This window comes from Paroedura picta, chromosome 9 (genome assembly GCF_049243985.1).
Source record: "Paroedura picta isolate Pp20150507F chromosome 9, Ppicta_v3.0, whole genome shotgun sequence".
Lineage (NCBI taxonomy): Eukaryota > Metazoa > Chordata > Lepidosauria > Squamata > Gekkonidae > Paroedura > Paroedura picta.
Window position 1 is genome coordinate 8,041,868 of NC_135377.1, and position 24,088 is coordinate 8,065,955.

At 48.0% G+C, this 24,088-nt stretch overlaps 1 protein-coding gene across 2 annotated transcripts in view; it reads left to right on the top strand.

The window, feature by feature from the left end:
* The window catches only part of KCNQ3 (potassium voltage-gated channel subfamily Q member 3), a 113,733-nt gene that overhangs the window by 68,605 nt on the left and 21,040 nt on the right, over positions 1 to 24,088 (top strand). For both annotated transcript variants that reach the window (XM_077351473.1, XM_077351474.1), the window contains exons 2-7: positions 18,936 to 19,026; positions 19,734 to 19,860; positions 20,965 to 21,137; positions 22,048 to 22,200; positions 22,810 to 22,920; positions 23,515 to 23,610. In XM_077351473.1, coding sequence (XP_077207588.1) covers positions 18,936 to 19,026; positions 19,734 to 19,860; positions 20,965 to 21,137; positions 22,048 to 22,200; positions 22,810 to 22,920; positions 23,515 to 23,610 — 751 coding nt within the window. The remainder of the gene's footprint in view (positions 1 to 18,935; positions 19,027 to 19,733; positions 19,861 to 20,964; positions 21,138 to 22,047; positions 22,201 to 22,809; positions 22,921 to 23,514; positions 23,611 to 24,088) is intronic.

The following is a 24,088-nucleotide window of genomic DNA, read 5'->3' on the forward strand; positions in this document are numbered from 1 at the left end:
CCTCTCCAGGCTAAACAGACCAAGCTTCCCCAACCTTTCTTCATATGTCTTGGTCATGAAAGGAAAATTACTGAGTCAGAAGATGCCTTATGGATGAGGTTACCAGCTCCAAGGATCGACAGGTCTTTGTTTCCTTTGTACCACCTGGAGGTTGACAGCTTTACTAGTAGCCCATCTAGTTTAACTTACTGAACAATGGATAAAAATCCAAAACTGGAGCATCTCTAGTTAGTCCAGCTTTTCTTTGAAGACCTTCTGTGAATGACACCCCCTCATTGAAGGATCAATAAAATGGACTCCCTTTTCTCTCCCAAACCTGACCCTCTTCACAAATCCTGATTTCTTTTTCTTCTTTGGCTCTTGGTGTCCCACAAATCAGATTGAATGAATTACCTCCGTGGTTTTTCCCTCTACTGGATAGTCTGAGAGAAATAGCAAGTCGGAACTTGTTCAGGTCAAGTGGAAAACAAGGTTTTAAAGACGCGTCTGTGTTTTCTTAGAGCATTATCTTTTCTTTACCCATGTTTTAATGAAGATAATTTGAAGGCCTCAGGCCTACCGGACTCGTGAAATATCCATCCGAGGTAAAATGCAGTGTACAGCTATGACTGTACCGTGGAGCCTTGTGAAGGGACTGGATTATTTATTTACCATTGACCACAAAAACTAGCAGAAGACAGCACACCATTTAGCAGAGAAGCCAGCTACATTTTTCTGGATGATAACATTTCGGGTAGGGGCAGGCACACACCGAACCACTAAATGGAAATTGTCACGGATTTTGCCCTGTTTGTGGTTCTCGAACCAAAGTTTGTGGTAGCTCTACTGTTATGAGCTTCCACAAACTGGAAAGCAGCTTATTGTGATTTGTGGTGGTTTGTGAATCGAGCAAAAAGCAGAGATTTCACGGGACTGAGTTCCTCAAAGATCCTGCTTTCTGTTCCTTCAAAAGCTGCAAAACAGCTGAGCAGTGGGGATCAGCCTGCTTTCTGCCATTCACCCTTCTTTTGGGCTTTCTGCAAACACCCTTAAAAGGGACCGCAGTCCCTTTCAATGGGGTTTCTCTCTATGGGGCTTGTGGGGCCATGAACCAGTATGGTTCTTGAATGAACCTCCTCATTCAGTGTAGCCACAAACCATGAATGAACCCATACCACATGTTTCTGGTTAGTGCCCAGGGGTTAGGAAAGTCTTGATTCAAACCTTGCCAGCCACCCCTAGCTCTGGGTATGGGGCCATTTCCCCTCAGTCGCCATTATGTATCTGGAGAGAAGATATAAGAAAAGTCCTTCTGGATCACAGACAAGTAGACCATCTTGTCAAGGATAGGGTTGCCAACTTTGAGCTAACATATTCCTGGAGATTCAAGGAATGGAGCCTGGGGAGGGCAGAGTTTGAGGAGGAGAAGGACCACAGAGTTCACCCTCCAGAGTAGCCATTTTGTCTGGTGGACCTGTTCTTTTCTGCCTGGAGATCAGTTGTAATTCCCATTCACACAGTGGTGAAGTTATTGCCCTGGAGGGCTAGCAAACAAGGCAGAGAGGCCAAGGCTGATGCAGTCTAGCTTGGTTCTTCAGATTCACTGCCTCTTGATATGGAAGTTCCCTTTAGTCATCCACATGACATCTCCTCCATGTATCTGTCAAAAGTAGTGCTGAATGGAGAATCACTGTGTTGCTATGAGCATGATTCCTATAGAAAAGCACCTAACAAATTCTGTGAATGTTAAATGCTCTGTGAATATTGAATATACTGTATTTATCTTGATGTTCCTCCAAGGCCCTCAGTACACGGTTTCTCCTCCTCCAGGTTTGTCCTCACAGCAACCCTGACTGTTTCTGCACTAGGGATGTCGTTGGGATTTGCATGCTTAAAGGGTCGACTTTTTGGTCCCTTTCCAGACCAGAATCTGCCTTTTCAGACACAGACCCGAATTGCCCCCTCACTTGCCTCCCTCAGTGCAGACAGGATATCATGAATTTCAGCCTGGGAAATGAGGGGAGGAAAGCCCAAATGTGGAAAGACTAGCCTCGACTAGTGCCATATGGAGGATGGAGCAGAATTATTGTTCTCTCTTGCCCCGGAGGGACAGACCAGAACCAATGGGACAAAATTAATTCAAAAGAAATTCCGTCTCAACATCCGGAAGAAGTTCCTGACACTTAGAGCGGTTCCTCAGTGGAACAGGTTTCCTCGGGAGGTGGTGGGTTCTCCATCTTTGGGAATTTTTAAACAGAGGCTGGATAACCATCTGACAGAGAGGCTGATTCTGTGAAGGCTCAAGGGGGTGGCAGGTGACAGTGGATGAGCGATTGGGATGTGAGTGTCCTGCAGAGTGCAGGGGGTTGGATTAGATGGCCCATGAGGTCCCTTCCAACTCTATGATTCTATGACTCACAGCATCCAAAGGAAATCCAAAGCAAGGCTAAAACAAGGTGTATCTCCTAACTTTCGGCGTTCCGCAGGGCCTGCAAAATGGCGCTCTTCTACCAGGTCTATGGTGGAGGCTGGGGCCGGCCAGGAAGATCGATACGCCCCCCCCCCCACCTGGGTATGAGTAGAAAACTGAACCATCTCGACCTCCTTCCTTGCCCCTCCGGTAGTAGGGATGGGGGGGGGGTGGTTTCCGCCATGTTCTATGATTTTATGTCTTTTAGTGGGGTTTTTAGTGGGTTTTATTGGACATTGTAACCCGCCACAAGCCCATTTCGGGAGTGGCTGGAAATAAATCTAATAATAATAATAATAATAATAATAATAATAATAATAATAATAATAATAATAATAATGTGGAAATGATCTGTGTGAGTAATATTTGAAAGGTGTGTCCTGGAGAAAGTGGGATTTGGCAAAGGGAAGGTCTTCAGCAATGTAATGTCATAGAGTCCACTCTTGCAAATTTACTGTTATCTCCAGAGAAATTGATTTCATTTGTCTGGAAATCAGCTATAATTTCAGAAGATCTCCCGGCACTGAGCCTGGGAACAAAAGGACAGCGACTACTGCACTTTGATGGATTTTAAGTCATTTGGATTTATCATTCTTTTTGTATTATTGGCTCGAAATGGTTGTACGCTGACCCGAGACGGCTTTGCCAAGAGGGGCAGTTCTATAAATCTAATAAGTCAAATCTTTGAGTTGAGGAGAAGAGCAGGGCAGAAGTACTGAAATGGATAAAGCCACCGTATCTGACATGTTTTTGAGAGGTCAAGGATTTGGTCTGGATTTGGTCTGGTATGTATGCCAGAGGATGTAGTGATGGCCACAGGAATAAACAGCTCAAAAAGGAGATTAGACCAGTTAATGGAAAGTAACTCTAATCAGTGGCTACTGGCCACAGTGAATGAGGGGAACCTGGCTGCCTCTGAATCCTTGAGCCAGGAGGCAACATCAGGGAAAGATCTTGGCCTCTTCTGTGTTGTTGGCCCTTCAGAGGAAATGGTTGGCCACTGTGTGAGATGGGATGGTATACTAGATGGATCACTGGTCTAATCCAGCAGTGCTCTTCTGATGTACTTATGAAGGTCTCGGGTTCTCTGCCCTGTAGTTGGCTCTCCAGAGGAACTAGTTGGCTGCTATGTGAAGCAGGATGTTGGACTAGACGGACCACTGGTCTGATCCAGCAGGGCTCTTCTGATGTTCTGATGAAGGCCTTAGCCTTTCTACTCTGTTGGCCTTCCAGATGAATTGGTTGGCCACTGTATGAGATAGGAGGCTAGATGGACCAGCAGGACTCTACTTAACTCTTAGAGTCATCTGTTGTCTTTTCTGAAGAGGCCGATGGAAGAAAAGTGTGTTCTTGCCATGGCACTTACAGGGGGGAAAGGGAAAAGAAATGAGGACATCCGAAAACAATGAGGGGCTTCACGAAATACATGTTACATTGACACACACACACACACACACACACAGAGAGAGAGAGAGAGAGAGAGAGAGAGAGAGAGAGAGAGAGAGAGAGAGAGAGAGAGAGAGAGAGAGAGGTGGAGAAGGTGAGCCCTGCCTTGCATTATTGATCACTTTTGCGTGGAATTTTAGGAGCAGTTCTAATTGGCAGTTCATCAGTACGCTACTGAAAGAGCGGGAATTGAAATTGCTGTTCAGTCCTGTTCATGGGTGTGTCCGTGAATGGGTTTTGGAGTCTTCATTGTTCTTTTCTGGTAAACGGCTTCCGCCAACCCAGTCAATCCAGCATTCAATACGGTATCTATTTGTATGAGCAAACATCTGTCGGTCCTTCCCTTATTTATTCTTTCCAGATCAATTGGACCCAAGCCACTGAGGCAGGCAGTGAGTGAATATGGTTTGTCAGACTAAGGCAGGGCTGGCCAAACTGGCTCTCCAGAGGTCCATGGACTACCGTTAACATGAGCTCCTGCCAGCATGGGACTGCAGTTGTAGTTACGTTTCAGGCCTGACTGATGTACGGGGATGTTTCACCTCCCTTGCAGCTCACAAGACCTAGTGGTGCCAGCTCTGGGCTGAGAAATCTCCTGGAGATTCTGCGTTGGACCTTTGGGGAAAGGATACTTATCCTGGATGCTTTACGCCAGGGGTAGTCAACCTGTGGTCCTCCAGATGTCCATGGACTACAATTCCCACGAGCCCCTGCCAGCAAATGCTGGCAGGGGCTCATGGGAATTGTAGTCCATGGACATCTGGAGGACCACAGGTTGACTACCCCTGCTTTACGCTGGCCCTGCACTGCGCAGGGGGTTGTGCTGGAGGTTATGTTATATCGGTTTCTAGGGAGAGGCCAGGGTTCATTTGCTTGAGACACCACTGATTTTCGGCAGTCTACAGCAGCCACAGAACTCTCCCCTCTAAGTACATTTCAGATGTGTCTCCTTCCTTCCCGTCACCTCCCTTTCTTGTCTGCAAGGTCTAAGTGCCAAAAGCCATTTTGCCTGCCAGCAGAAGCCCAGTCTGTGCAAACAGACCTTTAGATTTGAACAGATTCGTGATTCTTCCCATGTCTCATTCGGCCCTCAATCTCTGGGCCACTTGACCTTCCGAGCTCCGTGTGACAACCTTCCAACTTTCGAGAGCCCCAAGATGCTTGAAGCCTCTTCACTTTTGCTCATACTAAATTTTATATAACATTAAGATAGCACTCAGTTCATCCTGGCTAATTAGACAGCACCTAGGTGCTTCAGCTCCCTAATCATCTTGGTTGTTCGCCTCTGTATTTTCTCAAACTCTGCAATATCTTTTTTTTTTTGAAGAAGAAGAGTTGGATTTGATACTCTGCTTTTCACTGCCCAAGGGAGTCTCAAAGGGGCTTACAATCGCCTTCCCTTTCCTCTCCCCACAACAGACACCCTGTGAGGGAGGTGAGGCTGAGAGAGCCCTGATATTACTGAAGAAGAAGAAGCAAAACAAGAAGAGTTGGTTCTTATATGCCGCTTTTCACTGCCCAAGGGAGTCTCAAAGGGGCTTACAATCGCCTTCCCTTCCTCTCCCCACAACAGACACCCTGTGAGGTAGGTGGGGCAGAGAAAGCTCTGAGTAAAACTGCTGTGTGAGAGCAGCTCTATTAGGACTGTGACAAGCCCAAGGTCACCCAGCTGGCTGCATGTGGAGGAGCAGGGAATCAAACCCAGCTCACCAGATTAGAAGTCGCTGCTCTTAGCCACTACACCAAGCTGATTAGACCGAGGCCAGAACTGTACACAGTAATCCAAGGGCGGCTGCACCATAAATCTAAACAAAGGCATTATGATATCAGCTGCTTTATTTTCAATCCCTTTCCCAAGAATCCCTGACACAGACTTTGCCCTTTTCACCGCTGCAACACAGTCAGCTGACGCTATCCTCGAGCTGTCCACTGTGACCCCGAGACCTTTTCCCCTCGTAGTCTGAACCGTAGAATTGCCTGGGAAATTTCTAAAGCCAGTTGGAATTACGTGAGAGTGGGGAGTGCCCCTGACAGCTGAAAATCGATTCGCGCCATGGAGGAGATTTCTAGCAAGGCGATGCAGTGATTGGCCCAAAGGGAAAGTCTCTGCTTCCCGTCCCGCATCGCAGGGGTGATTTGTCAATATTGCAGGGGCCAAGCCGGAAGGACATTCCAGCATCATAAACATTCTGTCTGTAATTAACAGAGGCAATTAACTCTGACACGAGGCTGTCTGTAGTCCCATGTGGGACATGATGGCAGCTTTTTCGCCTGCAGATTCATAATTCGCTTTCGACACCTTGTGGCTGAGGTCTCTCTCTGAGCAATTCCCACCCACTAATTAACGAAGTTTCTTCCTGCCCAGACAAGCTGGTGATTGTTTGGGTCTTTGGAACACGAGGAATCATGGCTCACAGCATGCCTGGGGTGCAGTGCTGCCAACAAAAGACAGATCTCATGACCTGCCCTGGAGAAGCAGCTCAGGAGCAATTTGTCAAAGACTCGAGAACTAATCCATTGGTTGGCACTGAAACACCAGGGTGGAAACAGACTGGAGCAGTCAAATCAGAATGCTCAGAAGGCATTTAAAAAAAGCGTTGGCAGGGCTTAAATGTGCACCAGGCTGCTTAAAGAACGAATAGCTTCATTGAAAATTGAAACAACTTGGGGAAGGAAGTAAGGAAGGAAGGAAGGAAGGAAGGGAGGGAGGGAGGGAGGGAGGGAGGGAGGGAGGAAGGAAGGAAGGAAGGAAGGAAGGAAGGAAGGAAGGAAGGAAGGAAGGAAGGAAGGAAGGAAGGAAGGAGAGAGTCCTAACAGTCTAACTGACTAATTTTTGTTCTACGGACATGACTTTGGGAGTGACACTCTAGGGCTTGCCAACGTCTGTCATTTAACCATAGAGTTTTGGAGACTCCTAGAGTGTCACCCCCCCCAGTGTCATGGAGTCACTCCTACATTGCCAGTGGAAGGGTCGTCACATGCTGGCATGATCCTGGCGCACCTGTCATCCCCAAATCCTTCATGGGGGCCGCCTGGCATTTCCTATAGGAGACTGCAGAAGACAAGCAGCCCTTATCGGATGGCTGTTTGCTTGCCTTCAACATTTTAACTCTCAAAGACCCCCTTTGCTTCTATTTCATAAGAGATTAAGAGGTTTTCTTTTAAAACTTTCTGGAAGCTGTTTCACATTTTCAGTGGACTTGAGCAGGTGAGGGGGGGAAATCACACACTTCCTGCCCTCCCCGAAATGCAAAATACAGAGCTCCTTGATTTGTTATTAGTCTATTATTATTATTATTATTATTATTATTATTATTATTATTATTATTATTATTATTATTATTATTACTTCAATTTATTACCCACCACTCCCAAGTGGCTTGTGGCAGGTTACAACAGTCTGGACGAAATCCCCTCAAAAAACTCTCCTTAAAACCCCAGACATAAAACACGGAAACCCATAATCACAAATCAAAAAAGATAAGATATGTCGGACAGAAAAAACAACAACCCAATTCTATAACAATCAATCCCATTCCCCCCCAATAACAATCTCATAGAGGGAGGAGGGAAGAGGGGGCAGGTGGAGCCCATGGCCGCCATACGCATAGCTCTATCCTGAAAGCGGGGTCATACAGATCTTCCTTTTAAAAGGGGGAAAGGTGCCTTTTAAAAAGGGCATAGCCCTTGTGTTTCAAAATGCTAACCACCGATCAGCAATTCCTAGACAGGTATGGTGGTGTTTCTGGGTTTCCCAGGAAGTGATATTACATCATCATTGATGTCCTCCCCAGTCTCCTGCTGGCGGCCTGGCCCAGCCTGGCAGCCATGTTGGAAATCAAAATGCTAAGATAAACTGTGGGAAGAAAGTTCTGACGGCAGGATTTGAATTCCTGAATCACCATTGGCAGCAGTTGTTTATCGGGTCTTGATCAAGCAAGCCTTTCTGGTTTTTACAGGAAATGAAATATACAGGCGCAGAAAAGCAGGCTGTTTTGAGCCGGCCGGGGATCGATCCTGTGCTGTAACGGAAAGTTGAAAAAGGCCAGAGCTTCTCAGACCCTGACTCTCTCTGTCTCTCCGGAAAGTTCTAAAATAAACATCACTCTCTCCGAATCCAAATGGAGCTGACCTACTTTGGAACTTCAGATGAGCCAACCTGGAACTTTGGCCTCCATGTACCTGGCTTTTGTTTGAAGGCGCAGCTTGAAAAATAGCCGAAATAAATGATTTAAAAGAGAGAGAACGGCGTGTGGGGGAGCTTGGAAATCTCTTTAGTATTCAGTGCACTTGGGTCAGGAAACAGAAAGTTCTCAGACAGGCCTGCCTGTGATGGAAAAAGAGCCATCAGAAAAGAAAAAGAGCCTTCGCAAAATTGAAAATGCAATCCTTAAAAAAAAAAAATTGACTCAGATCCCATTACATTGGGGCTGAACGGACTTTTCAAAGGCACAAGGAAGTTTCATGTCAAGTTTTAGGGGAATTGAAAAGTGGAGTCCTCTTTTGGTGATTTTTTTAAAAATGGAGGTAAAAGGTAAAAGTAAAGGTATCCCCTGTGCAAGCACCAAGTCATGTCTGACCCTTGGGGTGATGCCCTCTAGCGTTTTCTTGGCAGACTCAATACGGGGTGGTTTGCCAGTGCCTTCCCCAGTCATTACTATTTACCCCCAGCAAGCTGGGTCCTCATTTTACCGACCTCGGAAGGATGGAAGGCTTGAGCTGGCTGCTGGGATTGAACTCCCAGCCTCATGGGCAGAGCTTTCAGAGTGCATGTCTGCTGCCTTACCACTCTGCGCCACAAGAGGCTCTTAAAATGCAGGATCGGGGCTAAATGGGACACAGCCATATGCAAGTCCTTCCACTGTGGACCTCTCACTAGCAGCATCTACTTTCTTTTGCCAATTTGTCAGCCGGCGGAAGCCCAACTGGTTCAAGCATTTCTATGATGAACTTGATTACTGGGCTTAACATGGTTCTGGTAATGGAGCAGGAGCCCGTTAAATCCAAATCAGATTTTATTATTTTATTTATTTAATATATTTACATTTTTACTTGAATCCGGCCACTCCCACACAGTGGCCCGTGGTGAGTAACAGAGTGGTCTACAATAAAATCCCTGTAAAAATAATAAAGCCCAGTAAAATCCCACTCTTGGCGGCGATAGCTAATACTGTCCCCCACCCTTCAGGCTTCATAGCAGTACCTCAGGGAACACAACAAGGGGTAGTCCAATGACCTGGCTTGCTCAAGGAGGGGCACAGATCTTAATTGCCCTGGCCTCAGCCTAAGACCTGGCGGAAGAGTTCCGTCTTGCAGGCTTGCAGAACTGAGGAAGTTCTGTCAGGGCCCTTCTCTTTCCGGGGAGCTCATTCCACCGGGTCAGGGTCAGGACTGAAAAGGTGCACTTTCCTCAGGCTGGGATTTTCTTGTCTCAGGGGGCATTTACAAGATTACCATTCACCTTGTGGTGCGCATTTAGTTCTACCTGAGCCACAAATACATTTTTCCGGTATATTTTGGCGTCCTATTTATCAGGCTTCCACAGTCTCTTTAAACTTTAAAGGGGCTGCAGAAGACTTTGTTGGTATTTTTCCGGTATATTTTGGCATCCTATTTATCAGGCTTCTACAGTCCCTTTAAACTTTAAAGAGGCTGCAGAAGACTTTGTTGGCATTTTACTGGTATATTTTGGCATCCTATTTATCAGGCTTACGCAGTCCCTTTAAACCTTAAAGAGGCTGCAGAAGACAGGCCCCACCAGGCGGTCTTCTCCTGAAGCCTGATTTAAACTGAGCTGCAAGAAGAATCAGCCCCAGGTCAGTCAGGTCAGTGGGAACTGAGCGCTCTGTGCCACCTCAGCTGGGGCTCACTCCTCTTGAAGCTTGGTTTAAACTGAGCTGCAAGCAAAGTCAACCAAGGATCGGCCAGGGTGCCTGAGAGCTCCTCTCTTTCTCTGCTTGACATTGGCTTCTCTTGCAGCCTGGTAAAAACCGGGCTGCATGATAAGTCAGCCCAGGATTAGCTGTGCCCAGGGGAAACAGTTAGCATAGTTTTGGTGTACAACCCCCCCACCGTTTCCTCTTTTTCTCAGGTCTATCGGACCTGAGCTAGTCTGGGATTTTCTTCAAATCCCAGACCCGAATGCTGCAATATCACGCGGGGAATTTTTGGGAAACTCGAATTTTTTTCCGTTCGGTATACCCGGGGTGGAGGGAGGGGACTGCACACCCCTACCTCCATCGCGTCATGCCAAGAGAAAGCTGATTTCATATTCCCTGCCCTCTAAAGGATGACATCACAACACAGCCGCTGGCCTGGAGAAATGGGGATGAGTAATCGGTATGAATCACAGGGCTGGATTTTGTGTTTTGCCCTGGCTCGAGGGGGGGGGGGGAGAAAGTGCGATTGTTTTATGCACAGGGGCTGGAGACCTCACAGAAAAGACAGATGAGACGTTTGTTCATGCCACAAGGACGTCTCTATGCGCTTCGTTCAAGGGACTCTGAGGACCAATTCTTTAAGATATACTGGTGCAAAAGCTTTCCCGCAAGCCCCCGATGTGTCTGAAAAGCAACATGTTGCTCTAAGCATGACGGACCCACAGACTTGGCATTGACTAGTGTCAAAGGTTATGCAAAACCATGGTTTGTGGTAAGTTCTAGTTACTTTGTGGCCGCGTGATTCAAATGACAGTGAGCATTCAGATCTTGATGGTCTTCGATGAATGCTGGTTGCATCACCTTTGTTTGGAACTGGGGTGGGCAGTGCTGGCTAGTACTGGGGAATGAGCCAGGGTTTTTTGGATTGCGCATCACACAAAACTATATTTAAAATTTGTCACAGTCAGAGTAGTTAAGCAGTGGAGGGAGCTCCCCCTCCCTGGCAGTCTTCAAGCAGCAGCTGGACAGATCCTTCTCCTGGATGCTTTAGGCTGATCCTGCATTGAGCAGAGGGTGGGACTAGATGGCCTGTGTGGCCCCTTCCCACTCTAGGATTCTAGGAGTCTAGTTCAGCAGGGGAATGGGCTTCCTAAGTAGGTGGGGAGCTCCCCCTCACTGGCCTTCTTCAAGCAGCAGCTGGACAGATCCTTCTCCTGGATGCTTTGGGCTGATCCTGTATTGAGCAGGGGGTGGGACTAGATGGCCTCTGTGGCCCCTTCCCACTCTATGGTTCTATGATTCTAAGACTAGTTGTGGAGGTGGTCTACCATTGCCTTCCTCTGCCTACAGACTCTGGCCTTCCTTGCTGGTTTCCCACCCAATTACTGCTGCAGGCCACTACATCACACGGATGTTGTGAGGAAAACGATTGTGTACGCAGCCCTGACCACCTTGAAAGGAGGCTCAGATAAAAATGTGCTTGAGAGAGAGAGAGAGAGACAGAGACAGAGAGATTGTTTTTAAAAGGAACCGTTTATTTTCCTTTCTCCCAAGGAGCAAGTTCTCTGTGGAAGGAACTACAGTTAAAAAACAAAACAAAAAACAGTCCTGACAGATTGGGCTAAAACCGAGCTGCCGAGATACACCCACAGTCATGTCTCAACGGCAGAACATCCTGTTCCTTCCTCAAGAGTCGACAGGCTCTCCCGAAGATCTCGCCTTGAGCGGGTCTCTAACACGCCAAGGCCGCCAAAAGCTTCAACTCCCACAGGGCTCGGTTGGCCTAGGGGGTTCCTGGAACGTCAAGGGCAGGAGTGGGCAATGCTGGCAGGGGCTCATGGGAATTGTAGTGCATGGACATCTGGAGGGCCACAGTTTACCCACCCCTGGTCTGGGGGCTATTGCATCCTTCGTGATTTTTCCTCCGCAGCGATTCTCTCGGGGGACGGTAAAGACAGATAAAGTGCTCTCGTAATTACCGGTTTACATTTTCTTTGCCAAGAGCAGATTCCGGAGGGAGATCTCGCCCGGCGGTTTGAACTTCCTATTTCTGAGACACTATTTAAACAGAAGCTCCTCCACTGTGGAAACTCAGCATGGCACATTTAGCCGAGGGGGATTTGGATCCTTCCAAACTCTGGTCTTCCTGTTCTTACGGGGGTCCCCTTTCAGATATATTCTTCAGGGTCAAAGCTAAAGAGGAAGGGGCCATGGTTTGTGGTGGGGCTGTGACTCAGTGGCAGAGCATCTGCATTGCGCACCAGAGGTCTTAGATTAAATCCCTGGCCTGTGCAATTAAAAAGGCCAGGTGGGATGTGGTGTGGAAGACCACAACATGAGGTCCTGCTTCTCCCACTCAAGGGTGGGCAGGACTCTGAGGAAGGGCCTTGGTTCAGTGGTAGCGTCTCCTTAGCATACACATCCTGGATTCAGTCTTTGTCACCTCCAGTTAAAGGATCAGGAAACTGGTGATGTGAAAGACCTTTCTCTGCCTGAGACCCTGGAGAGTACAGAGGGGGGTCCCTATTAATGATGTTTGGTAGATGCATCGGCCACAACCAAATGCCTGGTGGAAGAGCTCCATCTTTCAGACCCTGTAGTACCATAACATTTCCTCCAGGGCCCTCAGCTCTTCTGGGAGCTCATTCCACCAGGTCGGGGCCATGACCGAGAAGGCCCTGGTTAAGCCAAACACACCTCTTTAGGACCAGGGATCACCAGCCTGTTCGCATCGGTGGAGTGGAGCGGTCTTCAGGGTGTGGGCATAGTCAGTCTTCCACCCAGTGAAACCTGCTGGGTGACCTGGAGCCAGTCATGGTTCTCTCCAACCTTTCTCAGACCCACCCGCCTCACAAGTTGCCTGTTGCGGGGAGAGAAAGGGAAAGGCAATGGTCAACAACTTTGAGACTCCTTAAGGTAGGGGACAAGAGCCTCTTGTGGTACAGAGTGGTAAGGCAGCTGTCTGAAAGCTTTGCCCATGAGGCTGGGAGTTTGATCCCAGCAGCCGGCTCAGGGTTGACTCAGCCTTCCATCCTTCTGAGGTCGGTAAAATGTATACCCAGCTTGCTGTTTACCCAACGGTGATGACTGGGGAAGGCACTGGCAAACCACCCCGCATTGAGTCTGCCATGAAAACGCTAGAGGGCGTCACCCCAAGGGTCAGACATGACTCGGTGCTTGCACAGGGGATACCTTTAAGGTAGGGGACAACGGGGGTACAAAAACCTTCTCATCGTCGTCTTCGTTTTCCTTGTCCAGACTTTTAGCAAAGGCAGAGAATGCTCCCCCACTTTTCTCCATTGTCCTGAGGACCCGCATTCTCATAAGGGCTTCCCCAACACCAGGAGCAGCAATAAGGATATCTGTGGAGCGTGTCTAATAGTTTGCATTTCGCAGGGGGAGGATATCCTTCTGGGCTTTGCAACTTGGCGGCATTCAAGACCCCCATAGCATTTTTTGGGGGGGGTTAGCCAAACCCCATCTGGCGATTGTCATTCCCTCTACAGCGTGGCAAGAGGACAGGACATGAGCTGTATCCTCCTGATGGGCGATGATTCAGAGTGCATTGCTCACCTCAATGTTCCAGCTTGGAAGGCTTCTCCAATGCGATGTTTGAAAAACTTAAGGATAGAGAAATGCAAATGCTCCCCGAGCATCTTGGATATGGAAGCCCTGAGCAATGCGGTAATCCACACCTTCTCAACAAGCAAAATGAGGAAGGAACCCTTTGTGAAGAGGAGGTCCATCTGCGGGTAGTGACCATAGCGAGTCAAGGGAGCCTCCACATTCAGGAGCAGTAAACCTCTGAGTCCCAGTGCCAGGCGGCAGCACCTTGGCCTCCCTGCTCTGATTGCTGGGCCTTCCAGAGTAAGCAGTTGGCCATTGCATGAGACATGATGTTGGACTGGATGGACCACTGGGTTTGATTCCACACTCCTCTGCATGCAGCCAGCTGAGTGGCCTTGGGCTAGTCATGGTCCTTTCCGAGCTGTTCTCACAGAGCAGTTCCCTCAGAGCTCTCTCAGCCCCACCTACCTCAAAAGGTGTCTGTTGTGGGGAGAGGAAGGGAAGGCGGTTATAAGCTGCTTTGAGACTCCTTTGGGTAGAGAAAAGCGGGGTATAAAAAACAACTCTTTTATTTGCGTTCATCCCATCCTCTCAGATTGTATAGAACTGTGGAAATGAGGGTTGCCAGCTCAGGGGTGGGCTGTGCCTGGAGCTCCGGTGTGTATGGGAGGGGGCTAAGCCTGAAGGCGGGATTTGGGGAGAGTAGGGACTTCCATGGGGTGTAATGCCATAAAGTCCACCTTTCATTTTCTCCGGGTCAACTGATCCTTATTACCTGGAGGTCAGTTATAATCCCTGGAGATCTTCAGCTACTACCTGGAGGTTGGCAACGCAGGTGGAAACAAGCAAGAAGGAGGTCAGTGTTTTGCTGGCAGGAATCACCAGTTGAAGCCTCCTCTCCAGTAGCAGTACTTCTGCCTACAGTCTGGCAAGTCATGGCCAGTTGCAATTCCTGGGGATATGGAGGCGGAGCCCAAGCAGGGCGGGGCTTGAGGAAGGGCAGGACGTCAGAAGGGTGTGATGTCACAGACCACCTTAAAGACCAAGCCGTTGTTTCGTGCTACGTCTGAACGGATCCAGAAAACGACGCTACGTTCCTTTACTTGTGGGGAAGCAATTATCTTTATTCCTGCTTAGAATCATAGAGTTGGAAGGGACCTCCTGGGTCATCTAGTCCAACCCCCTGCACTATGCAAGGCATTCATCACTCATCCACTGTCACCTGCCAGCCCCCTTGAGCCTCCACAGAATCAGCCTCTCCGTCAGATGGCTCTCCAGCCTCTGCTTAAAAATCTCCAAAGATGGAGAACCCACCACCTCCCGAGACCCCTTCTGTGTCTCTCCACACCCGTTGAAGCCGGCCAACCTGATCTAATGCAAATGAAAAACTGCATAATGGACTATGGCATCCTGAGCAGAGTTCACCCCTTTCTGCGTCCATCAAAGTCGTTGGGCTTCGAAGGGCGTGTCTCTGCGTAGGGCAGCCCCATAATAAAGCAGCCGGCCTGCCGTGCTGTAATCAAACTCTCTGTTGGAAGTTTGATAAAACTGTCCGTGTTGGAAAATGTCAAGTCTGAGCAGGGACGGCACAGTCTGAGATATCCGCACAGGCCCTTTCAGTTGAAGGGAAGGGTCGTTTGTCATGCTGGAAATCATTGGAGGAGAAATCTTTTTAGAGGCATAATCAAAACAGCCATGGAAACGTCCGATATCCTCCTACAAAGGCTTCGGCATCTGACTTCCTCTGAAATAGCGCTTGTTTACGAACGGGTGCCCGGAATTCTTGACTGATGCTGATGAATGGCTTACGGCAAACGAAACGGAAGTGGTTTTTATTTTTGAAAACCATGGGTACAAGGCACAGTGCACCGGTGCCCAAGTATTATTATTATTATTATTATTATTATTATTATTATTATTATTATTATTATTATTATTATTATTATTATTATTATTATATTGTTGATTTTATGTCGGTTTTAAGGGGCTTGGAGTTTTTATTCAAATGTTGTAACCCGCCTTCGGGGGAGGGGGACAATAAATTGAAAGCTTATTATTATTATTATTATTATTATTATTATTATTATTATTATTATTATTTGATATTTTGATATTTTGATATTTTGATATTTTGATATTGATATTAATATTAATATATTGATATCGATATAGATATCAATATCAATATCAATATCAATAAATATATTGATATTTTGATATTAATATTAATATGTTAATATCAATATAACATTAATAGTAATATTAATGATAATGATAATGATAATATTTATTCCCCACCAGTCCCAGTGCCGGCTAATGGTGGGTTACAGATGTCCAATAAAAACCCATTAAACCCCCCCCATTAAAAGGACACAAAATCACACTAGAAGACATAAAAATCACAATAGAAAAGAGAACCTGGCAGAATATCACCCTACCCAGCCTTACCTCTAGTGTGGGGAGGAAGGAGGTTGAGATGACTCGAGTTGTTGCTTAACACCAGAGGGGGGGGGGCATCGATCTTCCTCCCTGCCCCCAGCCTCAGCCATAGACCTGGCTGAAGAGCTCCATCTTGCAGGCCCTGCGGAACGTGGAGAGTTCCCATGAAGCGAAGGACCAGTGGGTTCTGAACCCAGAGTTTGCCTTGGGATCCAGCTTGATGTAGTGGTTCAGCGCAGCAGTCTCTTATCTGGAGTTTGGGTTCGATTCCCCACTCCTCCATGTGTAGCCCGTTGGGTGACTTTGGGCCAGTCACAGTTCTCTCAGAGCTCTCTCAGTCCCATCTACTTCACAGGATGTGGGGAGAAAAAGGGAAGGTGGTTATAAGCCATTCTGGGTCTCCTTCAGAGAGTTAAAAGTGAGGAACAACCCCCTTCCCCAGCTCTTCTTTATTTCTGTGGCTCAGGATTCTCATAATTAACATACTTGCCCAGCGTATGCCAGTTGGAGAAAGGATTCCTCCCCCCCTCCAGGTGAAATTGGTCCAAAGATCCTGAAGGTTTTCCTCTGGGCATACAGGAGGGATCAGTTGGGTAGTGGATGGAGGTAGTTGTGAATTTCCTATGTTGTGCAGGGGGTTGGACTAGATGACCCTCAAGGTCCCTTGCAGCTCTATCTCTCTATTGAATTCAGTACCAGAGGCCCCATAGCAGCTATGAGACCAAAAGCCAAAATCTCTCTGATAAGAGCACTGCTGGATCTAGTCCAGCCTCCTGTCTCACACAGGGGCCAACCAGTTTCTCTCCTGGAAGGCAGTGGGTATCAACAAGAAGCAGCAAGGATTTTTTTGGCAGTGGAAAAATGCAGATGCAAAAGGGATGCTGTGGTATTGAGAGAGACCTCGCACGGCTTGCCAGGGGTAACTTCTGACTTAAAAGAAAAATCAAATGAACTGTAAAAAAGGAAAGTCCTTTTTAATGCCTCCGATCTAATATTTTGCAAGTTGGTGGGATGAGACAAGAGAAGAACCTTTGCGCTTCTGCGAGATTTCGGCTATTCTTGCTCCTTCTGCATTTCTGCTTCCTTCGGAGCAGAGTCCCAAATTTACTTCTCTCTTCCCTAAACTGGAGTTTTGCTGCCTCCCTGTGGTCAGGTCAGACAGCTTCCTCTGCCACGGCTGCCGTATCGCTGTCTAATTTCCTAGCCTTGGCTGGCATGCTGCTGTTTCCCTCCTGGCGTGTGCATCCCGAGGCTCTGTAAGGTGCTTAAGAGCCAGAAAAATCCAGGTCAGGTGGTGGGAGGAGGAAGAGATTCCACTGCTGGTGCGATACGGCAGGCTGGCTTTGAAAGCTGCTTGACCCGGATTCCAAATCCTATTATGTGTGTCTGTCCTGACTCCAGGGGCCTTGGCTCAGTGGTAGAGCCTCTTCTTTGCATGCAGAAGGTCCCCGGTTCAATCCCCGGCTCTGCAAGATTTGATGCCCTCTCTTCCGCGGTACTTTAAGGCAGATTCCTTCAAATCCCTATGCATTTGGGACACAGCCTCTGTTCCCATATTTCACTCCCTTGTGCTTTACATGAGGAAGAGAAAAAATGGTGAATTATACCTCTGCTCATGTACTTTAATTCCCTAGAATTTTTCCTAAAACTCGCAGAGGACTTACTGGTGAAATACTTACTGGACAATAGCTGTAATATAGTTTCATGCACAGAATCAGAGTATTGCTGCGTAGTGACTTTCAAACGAAAATTACTTCTGAATAACCTTCGTAGAGAAGGGTGTAGCTCTTATAGTTACAATCTAGCTTTTCTATTTATGTTGTGTTGGCCATTTTAGATATGTTCTTATAACTACGGTGGAGTTCCTGTACATATGGGGTTGGGTATTTTATTCTTCCTGTATGAGATGTAATTTTGAACGGTCGTTTGTGTCCAAGTTAAGTTAACATTTCCATGGAATGTATTGAGAAGAGGAATGGTGTCCTAACCAATTGTTAATGGTGTAGTTCTGGAGGCCTCACTTCAAAAAGGACTTGGCCAAAATTGAGAGGGCTCAGAGGAGAGCGATGAGGATGGTCCAGGGCCTGGGGACCAAGCCCTATGAAGATAGGTTGAGGGACTTGGGAATGTTCAGCCTGGAGAAAAGGAGGTTGAGAGGGGACATGATAGCCCTCTTTAAGTATTTGAAAGGTTGTCACTTGGAGGAGGGCAGGATGCTGTTTTCTCAGGCTGCAGAGGAGAGGACACGCAGTAATGGGTTTAAACTACATGTAGAATGATACTGGCTAGATATCAGCAAAAAGAAAAAATCACAGAGTAGTTCAGCAGTGGAATTGGCTGGCTTGGGAGGTGGGGAGCTCCTCCTCACCGGCATCTTCAGGCAGCAGCTGGACAGATCCTTCTGGAGGCTTGAGGCTGATCCTGCATTGAGCAGGGGGTTGGACTAGATGGCCTGGATGGCCCATTCCCATGCTATGATTCTATAATCTATATTTTAATATGACTATTTCTACTGTGTTTTTTTGGGCTCTTTACTGGTTGGTCACTTTGTGAGAAAAGAACAGGTTGATGTGAAAGACCCTGAGACCCTGGAGAGCATCTGCCAGTCTGAGCAGACAGTGTTGACCCCCATGGTCTGATTCTGTATAAGTCTGCTCCTTGGGAGAGCCACAGCTCTGGGAGAACATCTGGAGGTCTGAGGTTCAATCCCCATTGTCTCCCGTTGAAAGGGCAAGGGGATGTGAAAGGCCTCTTCCTGAAACAATGAAGAGCTGCTGCCGGTCTGAGCCGACAATGCTTGGTCACCTGGAAGCGATACGTTCTCACCGTAGGCGATTTCTGGACAGAGTGTTCCAATGGGATGCTTCAGTCTGTAGCATCTTTTGGGGAGCGATCCATTGTTTTCTCTGGGGGAAGAGGGAGAGATTTGGGGTTTGTTAGTTCATTTTGATCTTGTGTGGAAATGTTTTTAAAAAAATATTCACTAGAAGCCTCCTTTAACTGCGAGGAAGGGGAGAGTATAAATGCTTTAATTAATTAATCATCATCATAAATTAATTGCCAATTACGCTCCCTGAAAACATTCTCTACAGTAAATGATCCGGAGAATCCTGAACATCTCTTGAGATGCCGTTTCCCTCCTCTTCTCATTCTAGGTTCCTGATTGTCCTGGGATGCTTGATTTTAGCTGTCCTGACAACGTTCAAGGACTATGAAACTGTATCCGGGAACTGGTTGTTACTGTTGGTAAGTACAAAAGGCTTGGCTCTTCAAACCATGGGACACGTGAAGCTGCCTTGTAATGTCCAGCTGGTCCAGCATCATATGTGCATGGGAGGGTGAGAGCTTTGACTCTACAGGAGCGACCTGCAGAGACATGCATCTCCAGGGAAAGCGAGGGGGAAAGGAAGGCCATGTGGAGTGAAGGGGAGGACAAAGTGAGAGGAAGGTTCAGGGGGAAGCTCCCAGGTTAAGGCAAAGAGAGGCATCCCATTCAAGGAGACAACACCTATATAGAACTAAGAGTAATATATGGAAGGCCATGGAGGAGAGGGGGAGAGGAAGGCCATGTGGAGAGAAGGGGAGGACCAAGTGAGAGGAGGGTTCGGAGGGCAGCTCCCAGGTTAAGACAAAGAGAGGCATCCCATTCAAGGAGACAACACCTATATAGAACTAAGAGTAATATATGGAAGGCCATGGAGGAGAGGGGGAGAGGAAGGCCATGTGGAGAGAAGGGGAGGACCAAGTGAGAGGAGGGTTCAGGGGGCAGCTCCCAGGTTAAGGCAAAGAGAGGCATCCCATTCAAGGGCACAACACCTATACATACTCAAGAGTAATATAGTAAACCCCCTCCCCCAACGTCCAGGCATACTGACTATCTCAGGCCAACAAGTGATAACGGTCAGTACAGAGCTGGCCGCTTGTTTCAGGAATTGCTTCCCCATCCTGTGTAGGAAACCTTTGCCATTTTCATCTTTGGCGCGGAGTTCGCCTTGAGGATCTGGGCTGCTGGCTGCTGCTGTCGATACAAAGGATGGAGAGGGAGGCTGAAGTTCGCCAGGAAACCTTTGTGTATGTTGGGTAAGCGCAAACGTTTGAAGAGCGGGGCTGCCAGGCCATGACTGGGGGCGGGGACATGGGGGGAACACACAAACGATATAATTGGAGTCATTGCGTTCCTTTTTCATAATATCACCACTTTCATACATAAAGCCAGGCCCCATGGCACCAGTCAGCACCTTTCCTGATGCCCACCCAATGTTTTTTTCAAAGTGGGCGGGGCCAGGCAGGGTTTTTGCCTATTACGGCGTTTGATTGAAGAAGAGTTGGTGTTTATACCCTGATTTTCTCCACTCGAAGGCATCTCAAAGCGGCTGACAATCAGCTACCCTTCCTCTCCCTACAGCAGACATCCTGTGAGGAAGCTGAGAGAAGGGCTCTAAGAGAACTGTGACTGGCCCAAGGTCATTCAGCTGGCTGCAGCTGGAACAGCAGGGAATTAAACTTGGTACTCTGGATTAGAGGCTGCCATTCTGAAACCACCACACCATGCTGCCTCCCTGCCAATTAGTGGGACAGATTTTTTTTTTAATGTTGCTTTTGCTGCAGTTGTCCCCACAGCACAAGGATCTTCACTGCCGTGGTTAAGAGCAATGGCATCTAATCTGGCGAGCTGAGTTTGATTCCCCACTTCCCCACATGCAACCAGCTGGGTGACCTTGGGCTTGCACAGCACTGATAAAGCTGCTCTGACTGAGCAGTAATCTCAGGGCTCTCTCAGCCTCACCTCCCTCACAGGGTGTCTGTTGTGGGGAGAAGGTGATTGTAAGCCGCTTTGAGACTCCTTTGGATAGGGAAAAGTGAGGTATAGAAACCTACTCTTCTTCTCGACTGGAGTAAGCTGCGGCAACCATTTTGTGGCCGGCTCCTCCTTCTGCAGAAACCATTTTGTGGCTGCCATTTTGTGCCTGCAGTGGCCGTGCTGTGCCGGAATTCCAAAGGGACCTTCAGGCATGAGAACCCCGGGGGGCGCTGCTCTAGACCCTTCCCCCTTCAACAAACCATGAAATAGGGTCAACCGAGTAAGGACAGGCTCTGCACAAAGGACTACCAGCTCTTCTCCCTCCTGGGCTTACTACCATTCAGCTTTCAGAGGACCTTTGTGATCGTCTCTGTGCTTCACAGATATCTTCGTGCTGATCGCCTCGGTGCCGGTGGTGGCCGTCGGGAACCAAGGCAATGTCCTGGCGACCTCCCTCAGAAGCCTCCGCTTCCTTCAGATTCTTCGGATGCTTCGCATGGACAGGAGAGGCGGCACCTGGAAGCTCTTGGGCTCAGCCATCTGTGCGCACAGCAAAGTATGTGGGAACGGGGTGTCCAGGGAAGACTATGGCTATGGGAAAATGCCAAGGTTGACAAAGCAACAATTGCAGTTGGAAAATATTTATAGATTCATAGAACCATAGAGTGGGAAGGGGCCATCCAGGCCATCCGGTCCAACCCTTTGCTCACTGCAGGATCAGCCTCAAGCGTCCAGGGTAAATATTTATCCATCCACTGCTTGAAGACTCCCAGTAAGGGCATCTTCCACTGCAAAGTAGAACAATTGCCCACCTGAAACTATTTCGATACCCCAGTGTGTCTGCTTGCATAACAGGCCACTTTATGGGTTCAGTAGAAGTTACCTGCAGTGTAGAAAAATATAGGTAAGTGATATTCGGCTCTTCCTGAAAATCTTAGATGTCTCTTTTTCTTTTTAAAGAAATGAGTTCTTTTCAATGGCCAAAAAGGTCTCTCAAATGGCATCGGTGGCCTCAAGTTGGACCACAGGTTGTAACGTCCGATCTGGCTCTCAACTTTCTCTTGATCTCCATCTTTGGGGTGTCCTGCGTAGTGCAGGGGGTTGGACTAGATGACCCAGGAGGTCCCTTCCAACTCTATGATTCTATGATTCTCAGTGGAACAGCCTTCCTCGGGAGGTGGTGGGTTAAAAATCTTTGGAGATTTTTAAGCAGAGGCTGGATTGCCATCTGACAGAGAGGCTGATTCTGTGAAGGTTCAAGAGAGTGGCAGGTGACAGTGGATGAGCGAGAGGGTTGTGAGTGTCCTGCATAGTGCAGGGGGTTGGACTAGATGACCCAGGAAGTACTTTCCAACTCTATTATTCTATGATCCTACGATTCTATGACTACTGGTGTTTTGGAAGTCCTTGCTAAAGATCGATCCGGATTCTTTGCCTCCATTCATGCTGGACTGTTTCCTTCGTAGGAACTGATCACGGCCTGGTACATTGGATTCCTGACTCTGATCCTCTCCTCGTTCCTGGTGTACCTGGTGGAGAAGGATGTGCTTCAGAAAGATCCGGAGGGAAAGGAGACGAAGGAGTTTGAAACCTATGCTGATGCACTGTGGTGGGGATTGGTCAGTATCTGCAGTCCTTTTGTCTAGATGGTCCAAATGGTGATGGTTCTCTGTATAGCTCCCCTTGCCTTGGTCCTCGGTGCCCACCATGTCTTATCCAGACTTTACACTGACTTTGATAGGCCGGGCAAGCCCGATACCGGCCTTGAGAATGATTTATGACTTTGTCTTCCAAATCTCTGACAGTCGTGGTGAATAGTAGGCTAGAATAGCAGAGGCCAAACTGTGGCTCTCCAGATGGCCATACTGGCAGGGGCTCGTGGGAGTTGTAGGACATCTGTAGAGCCACAGTTAGGCTAGAGCCTGGAAAGCTGGATGTTTGGGAGAGTGTGTGGTCTTAATGGACTTGTACCCATGAAGCGTAAATATTTTATGCTGATGATGTGTCAATGAAACCAGCTTCACCGGAAGTTGGTTCATTCATTGTATTGAATTTGAAGTTACGTTCATCACATTCATCTGAGTGACCGCCTATAGCCTTGTGTCAACCTGCTGCCTGACTAACTAGGATGAGCACTCTGGGAATGGAAATACAGCAGTAGAAGAAGACATTCTCATTTCCCATCTGGGTTGCCTTTTTACAGACTGTCCCAAACGTTTCCCCCACAGATTACGCTAGCGACCATCGGCTATGGCGATAAGACCCCCAAAACGTGGGAAGGACGCCTGATCGCAGCAACCTTCTCGCTCATTGGAGTTTCCTTTTTTGCTCTCCCAGCCGTAAGTTCTGTTGGTGATCCGGTGAGGGCTGGTGGTGGTGGTAGGGGGGTGCAGTGGGAACGTGAGGCTTTGGGGTAGGGAACATAAGAATACCAGAAGAGCCCTGCTGGATCAGACCAGTGGTCCATCTAGTCCAGCATCGATGACTCACACAGTGGCCAACCAACTCCTCCAGAGGGCCAATAACAGGACATAGAGACCAAGGTCTTCATTAGAACATCAGAAGAGCCCTGCTGGATCAGACCAGGGGTCCATCTAGTCCAGCATCCTGCCTCACACAGTGGCCAACCAGTTCTTCTGGAGGGCCAACAACAGGGCAGAGAGGCCGAGGCCTTCCTAAGAACATCAGAAGAGCCCTGCTGGATCAGACCAGGGGTCCATCTAGTCCAGCATCCTGCCTCAAACAGTGGCCAACCAATTCTTCTGGAGGGCCAACAACACTTCATTAGACCCTCCCGGGCACAAGGCTGATCTCTGCTGGATGGGAAGTACTTTTGCTTTGGTTCAAATTGCAACCTATCCGCAAATCACCCGGCATTTGATCTTGTTTTGATATTCCCGATGTTCTTTGTCTTTTTTCTTTCTTGCTTCCAGGGCATTTTGGGTTCAGGCCTTGCTTTGAAAGTGCAAGAACAACATCGGCAGAAGCACTTTGAGAAGAGACGGAAGCCGGCTGCGGAACTCATACAGGTTCGGACTCTCTGCTGCTTCCTGGTGTGTTTGGAAGACGCTTGATCCATGATGCTTTGAAATCCATGGGAGCGAACCGCTCAGTGGGTCAACCCAAAGGGAGCTGTTCCTATGTTCATTCAGTGCTATAGCGGAACACTGAAAACCCTTCCGCCTTTAAAGGAAGTTGACCATAAAAGGCATCTAAAGAGACAGATTTGCAATGAAATGTATTAGTTTATTTCTTTCATATACTGCCCCTCCCTGCAAGCAGGCTCAGGGCGATTTACAATAAAAGACAATTTAAAAATGGTTAAAGCCGATCCTCCTCCCACCCTCTGAAGTACCCACCGCCAGTTATGCAGGCTGGTCTAAAATGGATGGCTTGATACTTGGGGCAGGAGCCGAGGAGAAAGAGAAGGAGGGAGACCTGTATCGTTTTAGACAGGCCTGGCCTCAACCAGATGTCTGGCAGAAAAGTGCTATTTTATAGGCCCTG